Source organism: Paramormyrops kingsleyae, chromosome 4 (genome assembly GCF_048594095.1).
Source record: "Paramormyrops kingsleyae isolate MSU_618 chromosome 4, PKINGS_0.4, whole genome shotgun sequence".
Classification (NCBI taxonomy): Eukaryota; Metazoa; Chordata; class Actinopteri; order Osteoglossiformes; family Mormyridae; genus Paramormyrops; species Paramormyrops kingsleyae.
The window spans coordinates 5,585,295-5,603,294 of record NC_132800.1 but is presented as its reverse complement, the minus strand read 5'-3'; the positions used below and the strand labels follow the sequence as shown (position 1 = coordinate 5,603,294).

The 18,000-nt window shown below is 44.6% G+C and overlaps 1 protein-coding gene across 1 annotated transcript in view; it reads left to right on the top strand.

The window, feature by feature from the left end:
• The window catches only part of LOC111859620 (CMRF35-like molecule 8), a 120,787-nt gene extending 107,900 nt beyond the window's left edge, over positions 1 to 12,887 (top strand). The window contains exons 6-10 of the mRNA XM_072710498.1: positions 9,990 to 10,036; positions 10,173 to 10,241; positions 11,519 to 11,578; positions 11,867 to 11,953; positions 12,285 to 12,887. Of these exons, the coding sequence (XP_072566599.1) occupies positions 9,990 to 10,036; positions 10,173 to 10,241; positions 11,519 to 11,578; positions 11,867 to 11,950 (260 nt within the window). The 3' untranslated portion in view covers positions 11,951 to 11,953; positions 12,285 to 12,887. The remainder of the gene's footprint in view (positions 1 to 9,989; positions 10,037 to 10,172; positions 10,242 to 11,518; positions 11,579 to 11,866; positions 11,954 to 12,284) is intronic.
• The last annotated feature ends 5,113 nt before the right edge of the window (positions 12,888 to 18,000 follow it).

The following is an 18,000-nucleotide window of genomic DNA, read 5'->3' as shown; positions in this document are numbered from 1 at the left end:
TCTGAAAGAGGCCCCAATTGTTCTCTGAGATCATGAACAAACCTTGAGTGACCAAAACTCATTACCTCTGTCTTCCATCCATCCATTTACTTCCGCTTATCCGAGGTCAGGTCAAGGGGGCAGCAGTCTCAGCAGGGAAACCCAGACTTCCCTCTCCCCGGCCACTTCCTCCAGCTCCTCTGGGGGGATCCTGAGGCGTTCCCAGACCAGCCGAGAGACATAGTCCCTCCAGCGTGTCCTGGGTCTTCCCCGGGGCCTCCTCCCAGTGGGACATGCCCGGAACACCTCACCAGGGAGGCGTCCAGGAGGCATCCTAAGCAGATGCCCGAGCCACCTCATCTGGCTCCTCTCAATGCGGAGGAGCAGCGGCTCTACTCTGAGTCCCTCCCGAATGACCGAGCTCCTCACCCTATCTCTAAGGGAGAGCCCAGCCACCCTGCGGAGAAAACTCATTTCGGCCGCTTGCACTCGCGATCTCGTTCTTTCGGTCACTACCCACAGCTCATGACCATAGGTGAGGGTAGGAACGTACTGTAGATCGACCGGTAAATTGAGAGCTTTGCCTTCTGGCTCAGCTCCTTCTTCACCACGACAGTCCGATGCAGCGTCCGCATCACTGCTGACGCCGCACTGATCCACCTGTCGATCTCCCGCTCCATCCTTCCCTCACTCGTGAACAAGACCCCGAGATACTTAAACTCCTCCACTTGGGGAAGGACCTCCTCCCCGACCTGGAGAAAGCACTCCACCCTTTTCTGGCTGAGGACCATGGTCTCGGATTTGGAGGTGCTGATTTTCATTCCAGCCGCTTCACACTCGGCTGCGAACTGTTCCAGTGAGAGCCGAAGGTCACGGTCTGATGAGGCCAACAGAACCACATCATCTGCAAAAAGCAGAGACCTAATCCTGAGGTCACCAAACCGGACACCCTCAACGCCCTGGCTGCGCCTAGAAATTCTGTCCATAAAGGTTATGAACAGAATCGGTGATAAAGGGCAGCCCTGGCTGTGTCCAACACTCATCGGGAACGAGTCCGACTTACTGCCGGCAATGCGGACCAAGCTCTGACACCGGTCGTACAGGGACCGAACAGCCCTTATAAGGCAGTCCAGCACCCCATACTCCCGGAGCACCCCCCACAGGACTCCCCGAGGACGCGGTCGAATGCCTTCTCCAAGTCCACATAGCATATGTAGACTGGTTGGGCAAACTCCCACGCACTGTGTCTTTTGCAGCATCTTCATGGTTCTGCTAAACACACGTGACCCTAATCCTAGTATTATACAAACCAAGCAGTATTACTTAGAGATGCTGTGATGTAGATCTTTATTCAGTTGATTATTTTCCCTGCAGGTGCTGACAGTGTGTCCAAAGCAAGCGATGTGTCTTCATGGAGAGGAGGATCTGCCACCCTGTCATGTTTCTATGGTGACAGATATAAAACTCATGTAAAATACTGGTGCAAAGGGCATAATTGGAATCCATGTTCTCCCATAGTACACAGTGACTCTCCACAGGAGGGTAAAGTGTCAGTCAGAGATTATTCTGACCAGCAAGTCTTCACTCTGACCATCAACAATCTGACAGCTGGGGACTCTGGTTATTACGCATGTGGTGTGAAGATCGATGGACGTCCAGAATCTGGAACTTGGGTTGAACTGTCAGTCACTGATGGTAAGACGCCTGTCACAAATATGTAGAAGTTTACCTACATCTAAGCCACAAAAGGAGCTATGTTTATGCTTATTGTTAAGCTACTTGACTGTCATGGACTCGGGTGGTTCGGGCGCGAGGATGAGGCCTGGTGCAGGCAAGGAGGTAATTTGGACGAACCACTTGCGGCTTGCAGGGAAACGGGTTTATTAACAAAGAATAAGAAGAAACAAAAGGACCACGTGGGGTCAAACGTAAACGGGGATAAACAAATACTAATTACAATAAGGGGCAGGTAAGTAACAAAGAAACAGCATAAGACCTCAAACACAAACAAACATCAATGACTCCAGGAAGAACAGAACAGGATCAGGAACTTAAATACAAAAAGTAAACCGGGTAACGACACAACGGGAGTGAGACATAGACAATTAACCAATCCGGGAGGGAGCAGGTAAACATGGACGGGCAAGCACAAAAATAGGCAACAGCTGAAACTAATAATTAAATTCAGGGAACTCAAAGTAACAAAGAAACTAAGAAACAGAATCCAGGGGAATAACAGACAGGTAAAAACACAAACACAGGCACAAAGCATGAAACCAAAACCAAATACAAATCACAAGACACAGGAACAAGAAAACTCATACAAATGAAACACTAGGGAACAAAATACAAAAACCGAAGAGGTGGGATTCGAACACGTGACGAAAGGGATTTGCAGGTAGCCACATGAGTCATGCGGCTGACAGGAAACAGGGGAAACAAAGACTGACAGGAGGGACAGTGATGTCTGCTGGCCAAATGGGGAAGGGACACAGAAGACTGAGACCACAGTAGCTGACCCTGACACTTGACTGGTTAATCTTTTCATAAATTGTTTTCCGAAATCTGTAGTACTTAGTAGAATCTACATGTAATCAAAATAAATGTTAATATTTCTGCAAAGTTTAGTACTGAAACCTACAGTGGGCTGTTACTGACGCTATTAATATGTGTATAAATGCTGTAAGAGGGAGTGACAGTTAATCAGCCTGGTAATTTTCATACTGTCCCTGCAGGTGTATCCACAGTGACCAGGGTGTCTGTACAGAGAGGAGGATCTGTCACCATCCCATGTTTCTATGGTGACAGATATAAAACTCATGTGAAATACTGGTGCAGAGAGCATTATAGGGATTCATGTACTTCCATAGTACACAGTGACTCTCCACAGGAGGGTAAAATGTCAATCAGAGATGATCCTGACCAGCAAGTCTTCACTGTGACCATCAACAATCTGACAACCAGGGACTCTGCCAGCTACTGGTGTGGTGTGAAGATCAGTGGAGATTCAGATGTTGGAGATCAGGTTTACCTGTCAGTCAGTGATGGTAAGATGTCTGTACTGCAGACTGTAGCCAATGAGATGCACAGAATGTAACATGTCATTCAGTCAGAAAGGAAGGACACAAATACAGAAAGAATAAAAATATTTTGACATTTAATAAGTATATAGAATAGATTCCAAATTTTACTTTTGTTCAACAGCATAACTGAGACCATTGATAAGTAACAACATCAATTTAAATTTGTTGTCTTTCATTCTGCAGCAGGTTTGGAGCTAATTACCCTCTAGCTGGTAGAGACTGGGGGCAGCGTGGGGGCCTCACACCTCCAGGCTTGTGGTTTCCATATCCGGCCCCCAGCTCTCTGTCCTGTTTAGTTTTAGATGTTTGTAAAAAGTATGGTAACATTAATATAAGCATGTAACTGGCTCATATTTTACGCATAGTGTATTTTATTTTGGACTGTGTAAATATCACAGTGTTTGTTCCTATTCTGTGTGTTCAGGTTCCCCAGGACTGTCAGTGGAGGAACAGGAGATGATGGGTGTGGAAGGAGACAGTGCCAGTGTTCAGTGTCGCTATAGAAATGATTATAGTCAGAGGATGTGGTGTAAGATCGGGGGCTCCTGTGTATCAGAGAAATATGTGAGTTTGGATGGGAGGCCTGTCCTGATCAGGGATGACAGAGTAAATAAAGTCTTCAGTGTGACAATGAGGGGACTGGAGAGGAAGGACACTGGCTGGTACTGGTGTGCTGATGGAATCCTGCAGATCCCAGTTCATATTACTGTCAGTCAGACAACTACAACCACAATCAACACTGAACGTAAGTCAGCTCAAAGCACTTCATTATGATGGAGTGAGAGATACGGGTGGATAATCATTAAGCCCTGGAGCAGCTGTCTTCTTAGGCCCCGTATGACTGTGGCAGTTTATAGGCAGTTGGGGATACATGCTTGTCTGACTGAGGTGCTAAAGATGTCTGTCATGCCATCTGTCAGCTCATGGGCACAGTCCCTAAGAACCCCACCTGGAATATTGTCAGGACCAGCAGTCTTACGTGGGTTCATGTTACACAGAGTGTTCCTCACTTCCACTGTGGATGGGTGGGGTGTCTGTTCATTGGTGGGAGGGTGCTCTTCTCTGCGTTGTTGTGTGATACATCAAACCAGGCAAAGAGCTAGTGAAGCCTGTCAGGGAGGGAGCGGTCATAATCCATGGTATGTGAGGTGGTGGTGTAATCTGTGAGGACCTGTATAAGATTAAGATTAATTTTATTAATCCCAGGGGGAAATTGCCACATATGTGGTGTGTCCCTGGTGGTGTGGAAAAGCACATGGATGTTAATAATAAGTCCTTCTTGCTGCTCTGATGGTCTGTGACAGAGCGGCTCTAGCTGTCCTTAGGGCCACAGGGTCACCAGACCTGAAGGCCACATCCCGTGATTTTAGCCTGCTGTGGACGTCCGCTGTGACCCAGGGCTTGCTTAATTAATGATGATGCATCTTTCATCACAAATATTTGTGCAGCGATATTTGTTCATGATTTATGCTTCAGTAGTTACTGAGTTATCACTATATTACTTGTGCCCGTTTTATAAATGACCTTTTCCTTATGAGTCGTTCCTGCCTGACAGAACAAAGTTTTTCCTTTTCCCTCCTAATCAGACACCACAGTCCTTACTCCAGGTTCTGCTTCTGTTTCAGTGACCATCAAGCCTTCTGCTCCTGGATCGACCCCCACAGGAGCGAATGATAAGGAACAGAGGTTAGTATTCAGCTCGTCATGCTACAGCGTCTGACTGATCATACAGTAATGGGAAAAGCATATTATTTTTATGAAAATATGGATATTGTGTCTATTTTATTTTTCTTAATTATAATGTCCTTGAGACGGCATCCCATCCAGGCTGAGCCCCTGCCTTGTGCGCTGTGCTGCTGGGGATAGACTGCAGGCCTGTTTGGAAGATGGATGGATGGATGGATGGATGGATGGATTTTACAAAACAGTATAACGTGAAATCTAATAGACAGGGATGCATGTAACTGGTGTGCAAGCACGCTGTATTAAGGTTCACGTGCATGGTGATTTTTTTTGTCATAACAGCACAAATACACATTAAATAAATGTGCATTTGCTTCACTATGATAAGAAGTTGCTGCGCGTACTGCTTCATACAGGAAATGCATATGTGTGCACCAGTTATGTGCATCACTGCTAAAATCATACTGAAATTGGCAGTTTAAATTCTCCAGATATTCTCATGCTCTTTGTTAATGTCTCCTGTTCCTCACATGCAGCCTGTATAATAGTACAGATGTGGCTGTAGTATGTTGCTATAAAGCATGTAAGACTTTACTGTTCAAATCCACCCTCTTATTCAGCTCCTTGGTCCAGCTGGCTCTTTATGTAGGACTGGGCTTATTGGTGCTGCTGTTGGTCATCATCATCATCATCACATGGAAAGTGCTGGACAAACACAGTGAGTATCTGCTGATGCAGACGGTGTACAGTAAGGGAAATAATTATTTGACCCCCTGCTGAATTCTTAAGTTGACCCATTAATAAATAAATGAGAAGTCTATAATTTCACTGGTAGATTTATTTTAACAGCAAAAGATAGATTATCAACAAAACAAGCAAGAAGATATCATCATGTAACAGTTACAAACCAATTTGTCATTCATCTCAGGAAATAAGTATTTAATCCTGCATGCTTTAGTACTTGGTGGAATAACCATTGTTTGGAAGCACAGCTGTTTGACGTTTCTTGTAGTTGGTCAGCAGGGTTGCATGCAGATCATCAGGAATTTTCATCCACTCCTCTTTGCAGACCTCCTTCAAATCTGTAAGGTTTTTAGGCTGTCACTTGGATAGATGAAGCTTGAGTTCCCTCCATAGGTTTTCTATGGGATTAAAGTCCGGAGACTGGCTAGGGCACTCCATGACTTTAATGTGCTTCTTCTTGAATCACTCCTTTGTTGCCTTGGCCGGATGCTTAGGGTCGTTGTCTTGCTGGAAGACCCACTCGCAATGCATTTTCCGTGCCCTGGCTGAAGGAAGGACGTTCTCATCCAAGATTTTACGTTACGTGGCCCCATCCATCTTTCCTGTGATGAAGTGCAGATGTCCTGTACCCTTGGCAGAAAAACACCCCCAAAGCATAATGCTTCCACCTCCGTGTTTGACAGTAGGGATGGTGTTCCTGGGGTTACAGTCAGCATTCTTTTTCCTCCAAGCACGGCGAGTAGAGTTGATGCCAAACAGCTCAATTTTGGTCTCATCTGACCACATCACATTCTTTCAAGCCTCATTGGAATTATTCAGGTGGCATACTTCAGACAGGCCTGAACATGAGCCCTCTTGAACAGGGGTACTTTGCAAGCAATGCGAATAATGAATAATTGCACCAACAGTTGTCACTTTCTTACCAAGCTGCTTGCTGATGGTCATGTAGCCCATTCCATATTTGTGAAGATCAATAATCTTGTCTCTGATGTCTTTAGACAGCTCTTTGTTATTTTCCATGGTGATAAGGTTGGAGATGTAGACAGGTTAGTGACCCAAGAATACTGTTTTGATAGGGGTCACATTGTGGGAGGCCGGGTGGTCATATCATGCAGGTGCCTGGCAAGTGGGGCATGCAAATGTCACAGTCGGCCAATGTTACAACCAATGGACATGTGAAGGCACCCACACACGTGGTGAAGGTTCTGGTTGCCCAAGACAGTCCACACCAATGGAGGATCATCATATTATGTGTCAAGCATTACAGAACCCCATGACATCTGCGCCTGCCATCCGGACACAGGTATTGGACTCACTACAACACCCCCTGCCATTCTGAACCATGTCTCGACGACTGGCATCAGCCAGGCTACGGGTTCACCGTCCCATGCATAGGCTCCCATTAACACCAGCGCTGAGACAGCTTAGTTTTGTGTGGTGCCATAACCAGGAGGCATGGACTGACAACAAGTGACATCATACCATGTTCAGTGATGAATCTCGGTTCTGCATTACCATGGATAACTGCTGTGTGCACGTATGGCGGCAGCGAGGGGAGAGGACCAATCCTGCCAATGTTGTGGAGAGACACACTGGCATGACTCCTGGCATCATGGTGTGAGGAACCATAAGGAATGACTTCAGGTCATCTCTGGTAGTGACTTGGGGGACCCTGACGGCACAGAGCTACATCAGTGACATCCTGCGTCTGCATGTCTTACCCCTCCTGAGACAGCACCCTGGTACAGTCTTCCAACAAGACAGCGCCCGTTCACACGGAATGTTTGTCTAAGGACTGCCTGTGTCATGTTGAGGTCCTCCCATGGCCAGCCAGATCCCCTGATCTTTCCCCAGTCGAACCTGTGTGGGATCAGCTTGGACATCAGCTCAGACCCAGTGCAAATCTGCAGGATCTCGAGGGCCAATTACGACAGCTGTGGGCCAACTTGCCGGCAGAGAGGATACAACGGTTGTACAACTCTCTTCTACACCGTATTGTGGCATTTACTTTTTTTTGTCAGTGAGTCGATATTTATATATTTATAACGTATTTATACATCAATTAATATTAACGTGAACTATCTAGAGCAATAGCTGCCAAGTCATGCTGGGAGATGCAGTTGCTGACCACCAGTTCAGGCAGTGAAAGTACCTTTCATTGTGTATGAAGCACTCGTCCCAGCAAAGTGACGCTGCAAGGGAACCCGGAAGTGCGGTCATCTTCAACATCTTCCCTGAGCCAGGTTGTCGTCCCACAGTGCTTCAAGGCTGCCACCATCAGACCTGTTCTGAAGAAGGTGTAGTGGAAAATTACCACCAAGCATGATGTCCGATGGTTACTAAGGAAGTTAGGCTGCAAAATAAGGTGCAAGAGACTGGGGAGGGGGTTTTAGACCTTACCCATGTTAAGCTAGACAAGAGATGAATTTTTATTCTATATATGGTAAATATAAGATGCTTGTGCTAGACGAAAAGCTTGTCCTGAGCATAGAATGTGCAAAAGCAGACATGGGTCTTCCGGTTGTGGTTGCAGAGAAGGGTCATTTGTCTGTCAATATAAAATGAAAGCAGCTGCGTCTGCTATTTGGAGAACTTCTCAGAACTGTCTGTGGAGAGTCTCCCCGAGCTCGCAAAGAAAGATATCTCAATAAATGAAACCAAGCTAAACCATTGGACTCATCTGTTCCTTCCTACCTCCAAATTTCCATAACAAAGGCTACAGTTTCAGAGCTCAAAGACTGCCTCCCAGTAGCACTTACACGAATCATCATGAAGTCCTTTGAGCAGCTAGTCCTGAGCCACATCAAAAAGCAGCTCCCCCGCCCCCGCCCCCCCACTGGACCCACTGCAGTTCGCGTAAGGAACAAACCAGTCTTCAGACAGCATCATCTCACTCAAACTTCACCTGGCCCTGTCCCACCTAGAACACCCACGTGAGAATGCTGCTCATCGACTTCAGTTCAGCATTCAGCACCATCATCCCTCAGCAGCTGATCGGTAAGCTGGACCTGCTCAGACTGAACACCTCCATCTGCAACTGGATTCTGGGCGTCCTCACTGAGAGCCCCCAGACAGTCCAGATCGGCAACACCAGCTTCAACACCATCACGCTGAGCCCAGGCACTCCCCAGGGATGTGTGCTGAGCCTGCTGCTCTTCACATTGCTGATGCATGACTGCACCTCCAGTTCCAGCATGAACCACATTATCGAGTTTCCAGACGACACCACAGTAGTGGGTCACATCAGGGACAATGACACGTCGTACAGAGTGGAGGTGTGACAGCTAGCAGCCTGGTACAAGGACAATAGTCTGTCTCTTAATGTTGGTAAGACAAAAGAGCTGATTGTTGACTTCAGAAGGACCAAGGCTGGCCACTCCCCTCTCTGCATCGACAGCGCCACAGTGGAGAGAGTGAAGAGCACCAAGTACCTGGGTGTTCACATCACAGAGGACCTCTCCTGGACCATCAGTTCCCTGAAAAAAAGATCTCAGCAACGCCTCCATTTTCTGCGTTGACTGAAGAAAGCGCACCTCCCCAAACCCATCCTCACCACCTTCTACAGAGGCACCATCGAGAGCCTTCTGACCAGCTGTATTACAGTCTGGTATGGAAACTGCCACACCTCAGACCGTAAATCCCTCCAGAGGATTGTGCGGACAGTTGAGTGCATCATTGGTAGCTCTCTACCCAGCCTACAGGACATTTACACCCCCCCATTGCATCTGCATGGGCACCAGCATCGTGGCCGACTCCCACCATCCCTCCCACGGACTGTTCACCCCCCTTCCATCTGGAAGAAGATTCTGGAACATCAGGAGCATCAGGTCTGCTAGACTGTGCAGTAGCTTCTTCCCCCAAGCAGTCCGGCTCCTGAACACCATGCTACCCCCTCCCACACTGGACTGTCTCCTTAACATCCTGCTCTGTCCTACTTAACTCCCCTTATACTGAACAAATGTTTTACTCTCATTGCAAACTTGCAGAACTGCTCATATGTGCACAATGTAATTCCACAAGGAAATTGCACAGCAGTACACGTGTCTACATTAACTGTACTGCCAGCATATTTGCACTGTTTCTCATAGTCCATAGTCTATTGTTGTGTGTGTGTGTGTGTATGTGTATATATATATATATATATTTGGAGATACATGTACAGGTATTATCTATCTCCCCCCCCAGTTATCCTCACTGTCGATGTGTCTGAGTGTACTGCTGTCCTGTTGTGTCGTACGCTGCACCTTTGCTCCCTGAAAGGACGTTATTTCCTCTCACTGTGTGCTTTAATGTTTATGGTTGAGATGACAATGAAGCTCTACTACTACTCTACTAAACAGAAAAAAACAGCACACAAAGCCGTTTCCCCTCTATCACACATGCTAATTAACACATGCTAATTAAGAGGGAATGACGCTGTGTTTGTTACACTGGAAATTAACTGTATTAGTTAAGAGCAGAGACACTGATGTGAGCAGAATCATTTTTCTTTTGTCGTAGAGAAAAAAATGGTCAGGAACCAACATCCAGGAAGCACAGAAATGACAGTAAGTTCATATTAAATATGAGAAGAAACTCTAGAAAATTCTGTACGGTTTTGTCCATTTTAAGAGGATAAAAGCAGAATCGAGAATGTATTCTGGGAGTGATTGTTTTGAAAGCTGACATGTAACTTTTTTCTAGTTGAACCCAGACCATGAGTATGCAGCTGTAGACAGAACTGGAATCATCAAGAGAGCCCCCCCAGATCAGGTAAACGCAGGAATAAAATATATACAATGAGACTACTGAGATCAGCCTGTGTATCAAAATGTACAAATTAATGTTATACAGTGGTACCTCAGAACTCGAATTTAATCCGTTCAGAACTCCGGATCAAATCCTAAAAAGTTTGAGTTCTGATCGAATTTTCCCCTATAAGAAATAATGGAAAACCAATTAATTGGTTCCCAGCCGCAAAAAATTACACCTAATATGTTTTTTTTTTTTAGCATTTAAACACAAAACTTACCGGATAAAACAAGAAGAGTATATATTGTACTAAACACATCTAAGCACATTTATCAAAACAGTAATTTGTAAAGTAAGAAAATAAATGTATCCAAACAATGTGTAAACTTAAAAAAAAAAAGTGTCCTGCCCCAATCGTCCGCTCCTTCCGTGTGCCACGCCCCCTCATTAACCCCGTGTGGAATCCCAGTGTGATCAGCTGTTTCTGGTTGTTGTCATTAGTCCTCTGTATTTTATCCGCATTTCAGTTTGTTTCCCCAGTCCAGCCATTGTATTGTCCGTCTGCGTTTCCCTGCCTTACCTGTAATTAAATCCCCTATTCCCCGATACCCTGATGTCTGCGCACTTTGTCTCCATTCCGTCCGGCTGGGCAGGACAATATTATTATAATTAAATGTATTAATTGTTTATTATTAATATAAAAATAATTAACAAATCTTTATTTTAAAATGTATTTTATTATATAATAATAATTACTGTTACTGTCTATCATTGTCTAAATATATTTTTACTGTCTAAATATATGTATTCAGCTAGTGTAAACATGCACAATGCTGTCACAGGGAATGCGAGGCTGAGACTGAAGCGTTACCCTTTGATTCCGCTGAGAGACGTGCGGCATGACTCATTTCCCCGCGCGTACTTGTAAGTTATCTTAGGTCGGCGTTCACGGCTTGACTTCTGAGATTCAGATCGAGTTCTAGGTAATTATTTTTTCGAACTGGTTGGTTTGACTTTTAAGAAATTCGAATTCTAATGAGTTTGAGAACTGAGGTACCACTGTATCAGTTAATGTAGTACATTTTCATAACCCATTTGTTACATTGCAGTTAAAATGTTTTGAAAATGGAAATAAAAAAACTCAAATTGGATAATATCTATAAAGGTACAAAACAATTATGGATATACATTAACTGATCATCACAAAATTCACCGACAATGACGTTCCACTGCTGTCAGTTAATGAACGGACAGGTGGTTCTGTAGAGATACATGGTCATAATGTGATCCTCTCTCAGGCCTCTGTGGAGCCTGGTGCTGATGTCACCTACAGCTCCATTGTCCTGCCAGATCCAGAGGTAAGATGGTTTCATGTAAATCAGTGTTTGGTTCAGGCATAGGACCAGTATCACAATGAGAGTGACACGTATATCAATAATGTGCTGACTGGGCAGGTACATCTACACCTCAGCTGATCTGCCAGATCCATGTGTATCAGAATTAGCTGTAATGTACCAAGAAGTACCATGATACCCTTGATATTTCACAATGATTCACATAGGAGGTTTGGGAGTTTATGGATTTGTGGTCTCTGTACAAAGGTTGGTCTTGTACCTCCACTGTAAGCAGCTAAATGCTCTCAGCAGGTGTCCTCTAGATGTTCTTCACACCGTCCTGCTGTAACCCCAGCCAGCGATGTGGTCTACAGCTCAGTCGCCCGGAAGCACTGAGAGGTGAGTTTGGACAATCTGCTCTAACATGAGCTGTGATACATTTAGTCTGTGATGCTTCATATGTATCGTATGTTTCATTTGACACTGTATAGAGCCACACTTACAGCATCATACATGCAGCTAATTTGGCTTCAATTTATAAACCGGATGTAAGTGAACTAAAGAGGTTTCCCAGATTAATCTATCGCTCTGGTTCATTTCCTGTTCCTGTAGCAGTAACATTAACACACTAAACTCCCTGAAATACTAAGGAAGATGTTAGTGCCTCAGGAGCTGAGCTGAACTGATGAATCAAGTAGCAAATATTAATACTTATCTGTTCCTTGTCCAGTAGGGGGAAGCAACACAGAGATGCTCCTCTACATGTGGGGAGCTGCTGCTCAGGATGAGAGCTGTGAGGGACACACAGATACTGCAGTGATGGGGAGGGATAATCACCAGGGAGGAGCATCTTACAGTGATGTCAGCTGTATTTAAATGGCATGCAGCACTGTCACATTACAGTGAGACAGTAAGAATCAGCCGGTATGAAACACACATTCATGGCTGTTGTGCATTTGAACCATGATCAAGATGCTATTTGTCTCACTTGTATGTCACTTTGGATAAAAGCATCTGCTAAATAGGATAAATGTAAATGTGAGGTATTATCTTGATGGTCTGATTTGTCACTTTCTCATTTATATTAATGGAAAAAAATATATATTAGCAATTCTAGTTGATTTGTATTTATGATATATACTGTAAGTGTTTGTTACTATGATATACAGTATTTTGAGAGTATTTGCCAATGTCTATTTCCTTATATGTACATACAGTATGTACCGGTGGGGGTTTAGTGAGCTCTAAGGGCTTTGGCTTTAATTTTATGCAGACCTCAGACTGTGTGACTCATCATTCATAATAATAATAAAAGTTGTTTTCATTAGTCCTGCATGCTGCAGTGGTGTCTCAGTGTGTAACATGGACGCCTCATACTGTCAGGGGTTTGGGTTTGAATCCTGCCCCTGGCTCTCAGTGTGTAACATGGACGCCTCATACATTCAGGGGTTTGGGTTTGAATCCTGCCCCTGGCTCTCAGTGTGTAACATGGACCCCTCATACTGTCAGGGGTTTGGGTTTGAATCCTGCCCCTGGCTCTCAGTGTGTTACATGGACGCCTCATACTGTCAGGGGTTTGAATCCTGCCCCTGGCTCTCAGTGTGTAACATGGACGCCTCATACTGTCAGGGGTTTGGGTTTGAATCCTGCCCCTGGCTCTCAGTGTGTAACATGGACGCCTCATACTGTCAGGGGTTTGGGTTTGAATCCTGCCCCTGGCTCTCAGTGTGTTACATGGACGCCTCATACTGTCAGGGGTTTGGGTTTGAATCCTGCCCCTGGCTCTCAGTGTGTAACATGGACGCCTCATACTGTCAGGGGTTTGGGTTTGAATCCTGCCCCTGGCTCTCAGTGTGTAACATGGATGCCTCATACTGTCAGGGGTTTGGGTTTGAATCCTGCCCCTGGCTCTCAGTGTGTAACATGGACGCCTCATACTGTCAGGGGTTTGGGTTTGAATCCTGCCCCTGGCTCTCAGTGTGGTGTTTGTGTCCCTGATTTGGGCCCCATGCTTCCTGGGATGTGACCCCAGGCTGACTGTGACCCCATCCTGGGTAAGAGGGTGAAAGATAGATGGATTGGTGATTTTTAAACATTTAACATCCATTAAAGGCAGTGAAGTTATGGGGATGTGAGCTTAGAGAAGACAGAGAAACAGTACAGTTATGGAGAGTCAGGAAGAGAGTGTCAGTCTCCACAGATCTGAGGTCAGTGAGACACACATAAGGCTCCTCTGATGCTCCTCTTCACAGGGCTCTCAAGTTTTGAAGACAGGCAAGAGTGACATTCCACTAACCCCTCCCCTCAATCCCCACCCGCCCAATCCCCACGACCCCCTGCCCCCCCACCCCCCACCCCGACCCCGCCCCATCCCCGCCCCATCCCATCCAGAGAGATTATGACTGGTGTTTTTTACTGTAGCTGTTTGTTGCCTTTTGGACTCTCTTATCATTTTTGATGTAGGCTCCCATTTAAAACAGTTTGGCTCAAGCCCAGCCATTTTCAGGGTCATCATTGAGGACAATGTCCCGTCTAGAGCCAAGCTGTTTCGTCTTGCGGGTTTGTTCAAACCGACCATTAAGAAAACCCTCTCGGTATCAGCATTGGAATGTGGGAGGATTAAAACCAAGGCCGCGATCTTTGATAACCTCCCAAATTGGTTCAAGTCAGTCACCTTTGAAAAAAGGAACCAAATTACTGAAATGTTTTCCTTTTATCGTGATTAATAATGAGCATGTCATGTTGTGTGCAAAATATTTCTTACCTTGTTCTTTGTTGAGGTCATCCTTCCCCAAAACCCCTCAACATCAAAGGATGTTGGGTCCTGGGGCATGGCAATGCCCATCAGTTGGTACTCCATGAACTCCTCACTTACATGGTCCTGTTCTTGTGGGTCATGAAAAGGAAGGAGTTCCTGAAATCTTAAAAAGAGCACAATGTGTACAATGTGTAGAATACAGTGAGAGACAGATTTGTTTTGTGATCATGACCATTAAACTTAAAAATAGTATATGAAAACCCTTGCCTGTCTACAAAGTATAGGGCATCTTCAACCCCACACTCAGCCCTCAGCTGCACATCAACAAATATTGCATGCTTCAGGAGAGCATCTTTCAACTGGAGATCATCCATGGCAAACTCCACAGCTCTGACCAGATAGGCCAGTGCTGCCTGCTGGAATTGCTGAGCCTTCTGTGATGTGACCTCTCCAGCCTCCAGGAGCCTGTGGAGCGTAGCTCTGGTGGTGAATCCCACATTGAGTTTTTCCCCTATTAGAGAGACAGAGGACATAGAGAAAGCAAGTCAAATACACAGGTATCTTATATGATATTGGGGCAGGATAAGGGTAATGTTGGGATGAGATCTTTATCGTTTTGGAAGTCATTAAGAAAAAAATGTTCTTCTTGTTTTATCCTGTTCATTTTGTGTTTCAATGCTAAAATAAATAAATAAAAATAAAGACATATTTAGGTGTAATTTTGGGGGGCCGGGAACCAATTGTCAATTGATGCCGTTAGATAATGTTTAATTCATGCACATTTTAATATTTTATATCTGATATCCTGTTGGTTTTCACCAATTTCTAACTCATGTATGCTTTAGTGAACCACTTTCCAGAATGATGACCCTCTCCACCACAGTCCTGAAAACCTTGAGAGGTGTTTACTTATGCTGTACTTCTGCTGTGTGCCTCTGCTGCTCCTTCCTGAAGTACATGACCATCTCCTTGGTCTTAAAAATGTTCATGTCCAGGTTATTGGCTCTGCACCACAGAGTCAGCTTCTCTACCTCAGTGAGGTTTGCCGTCTCGTCCCCGTCGGAGATTAGATCTACCATCACAGTGTCTTTGGCAAATTTCATGATGATGTATAAGCTGTGTGTAGCTCCTCAGTCATGTGAGTACAGGGAGTAAAGCAGAGGGCTCAGGGCACAGCCTTGTGGGGGTGCAGTGTTAAGGATGAGGGTGCTGGAGGTGCAGCTGCTGACTCTGATCACCTGCCGTCCATCAGCCAGTGACGGTCAGTAGCTGCACCTCCAGATATAGATACAAGAGAAACAGAATGTTTTTGGGGAGCGTTATTGCCCACAGATGAACTGATTGTCTTAAGCCTTTTGGTTGCTCAATATAAATATTTCATTTCGACCTCCTGTAAGACACTTAATTTCTTCTGTCCCTGCCTCTTAACAGAGCATCACTGCCAATGAAGTAAGAGGGTTACAGTTAAATCAGGTAAAGATATATAATATGGAATTTGCTGATCCAGGTTTTCAGCACCACGGACAGCAACTCGACTTACTGTCAGGTATTGGGGATTAAACCAGAAATAGATTTCATTTGAGGCAGATGAATATATATATATATATATATATATATATGTATTTGATATCTTTGTTATCTAGTTTTACGTTTGACATGTCCCCTTTCCCCAATATTCGATATGTGTGGCTGGTATCAGCTGTGTTTTTACTGCCAAGTGAAAAGTGGGCGGTCCTGGTTTAGTGTGTTACATCACACTCTGAGAGGGTCACTGATTGGTGCGCTCTGACAGAGAAGCATAAACTAAAACAATATACCATTTATTTTTAGTCTGAAATAATCTTTATTTTTAATAATCACCAACTCCAGAATACAAAACGCACTGTAAATCATCAATTTAACATTTATTAAATCTGAACAAATAATGAGCAGTTTAGTTTACATTTCAGAATTAGCAGTGCAATAAGATTAAACATTACATTCACTAATAAGCCATTGAACATTAACCAGCAGGTGGCAGCAAAGAGCCTGTGAAGAAGAGGCCGTCAGTGGTACCAGTTACCAGCCGTCAATCCAAGACTGCAGATCAGCTTAACAGGGTTAATGAGCTTGGATATTTCATCAGAATTCCCTAAGACCCCTGTTTTGTATTGGCCTCTCCCTCTGCTTCTCTCTGATTGGATCCCCTCTTTCTACAGGCGCTCCAGTGCAGCTGAATGGCGATGATGGTGCAAATCAGATACAACACACCAGTCCCAGCTTTCAGTGCAGCATCCAGAACCTGCTCCCATCTGTCAGACATATAATACATCAGTGTGTCTGTCAGTCACACGTATCACATTTAAACCTGAAGAACAATGCAGTCAATCTGCTCTGACAGAATTATAACCATCAACAGCAGCACCAATAAGCCCAGTCCTACATACAGAGCCAGCTGGACCAAGGAGCTGAATAAGAGGGTGGATCTGAACAGTAAAGTCTCACATGCTTTCACTGGCGTGCACAGATAGAGACGAGGTGGTGCTGAAGCACTTGCCCTTTTGCCCTCAGTCCAAAAAAGTGCCCTTTTGAAAGACGTGATATTTTTTTTTTTTTAAAGCTGCGCGATTTAAAAAGGTGTGAAAATAATGGCTTGATTTGTGCCCCTTCTTCAAAGACACCCGAACCCTGTCGCTTTTTCACTGTCACCGTGTCACGTGAACACGCTTGCAGTTCATTTGTTGTGAGGCGTGTAGCAGCGGCATGACATAGGACTACTTGGAGTAGGCATAGTAGGCTAATTATAGCGACTGGGAGCCACGGCGGACAACACGGCAGCTCTTTCCCTTCCCAACCAGTCAGGTAACCCATGAATCGAGTGAAATTATTCTGTTTGCCCTCTAAGACCAACCTGCAATTGTTTTGTTGTGAAGTAGCCTGTCAGAAACTGCACATGACAAACTTTGCCAGCTTGCCCCCTCCATCCATCCATATGGATAAACAAAAAAACGACACATTTAAAATGTAACCTAAACCATTTAGGCAACCCCACTCTCCATCAATTCCGACCTTTTTGCATACACTATTGAAAATATCACGTTATGCTATAGGCTACATGCCGTTAGGCAGAGGGCTCTTTTGAGCCCATTTTTCGTTACAAATTTTAGGATGATCTCACGGAAATCTGTGAATAAATACAAAGTTTTCAAACTGAAGTCAGTGACGGGAAGACATCACACTTTTTAGAGATGGAACTGCAGAAAAACCTAAAACCTTGACATGATTATGAATAATAGAATTATGGACGTTTCTCCGTTTTTGTGGATTAGCCTTTCCATAACTAACGTCAACTACTGTCCTACTTTGGTAAGATTGAAATTAATGTCTTTGACTGTCTTTAGTAGGTGTGATTTTTGATTTTTAGAGAATGTTTTGAAATAAAAGTCAAATTGCATTTAACCTGTGCGTTTTTTTTATTATAAAAAGAAAAGGTTTTCCACATATGCAAAAAGTGCCCTTTTTTCCCCCTGGAGCACTTGCCCCCCAAAATGTCTGTGCACGCCACTGCATGCTTTATAGTAACATGGTTCAGCCACATCTGTACTATTATACAGGCTGCATGTGACGAACAGGAGACATTATCAAAGATATAAATAATGATTTTAATTGCCAGATTAATTATGGTTATTAAATAACATGTTACACTGTT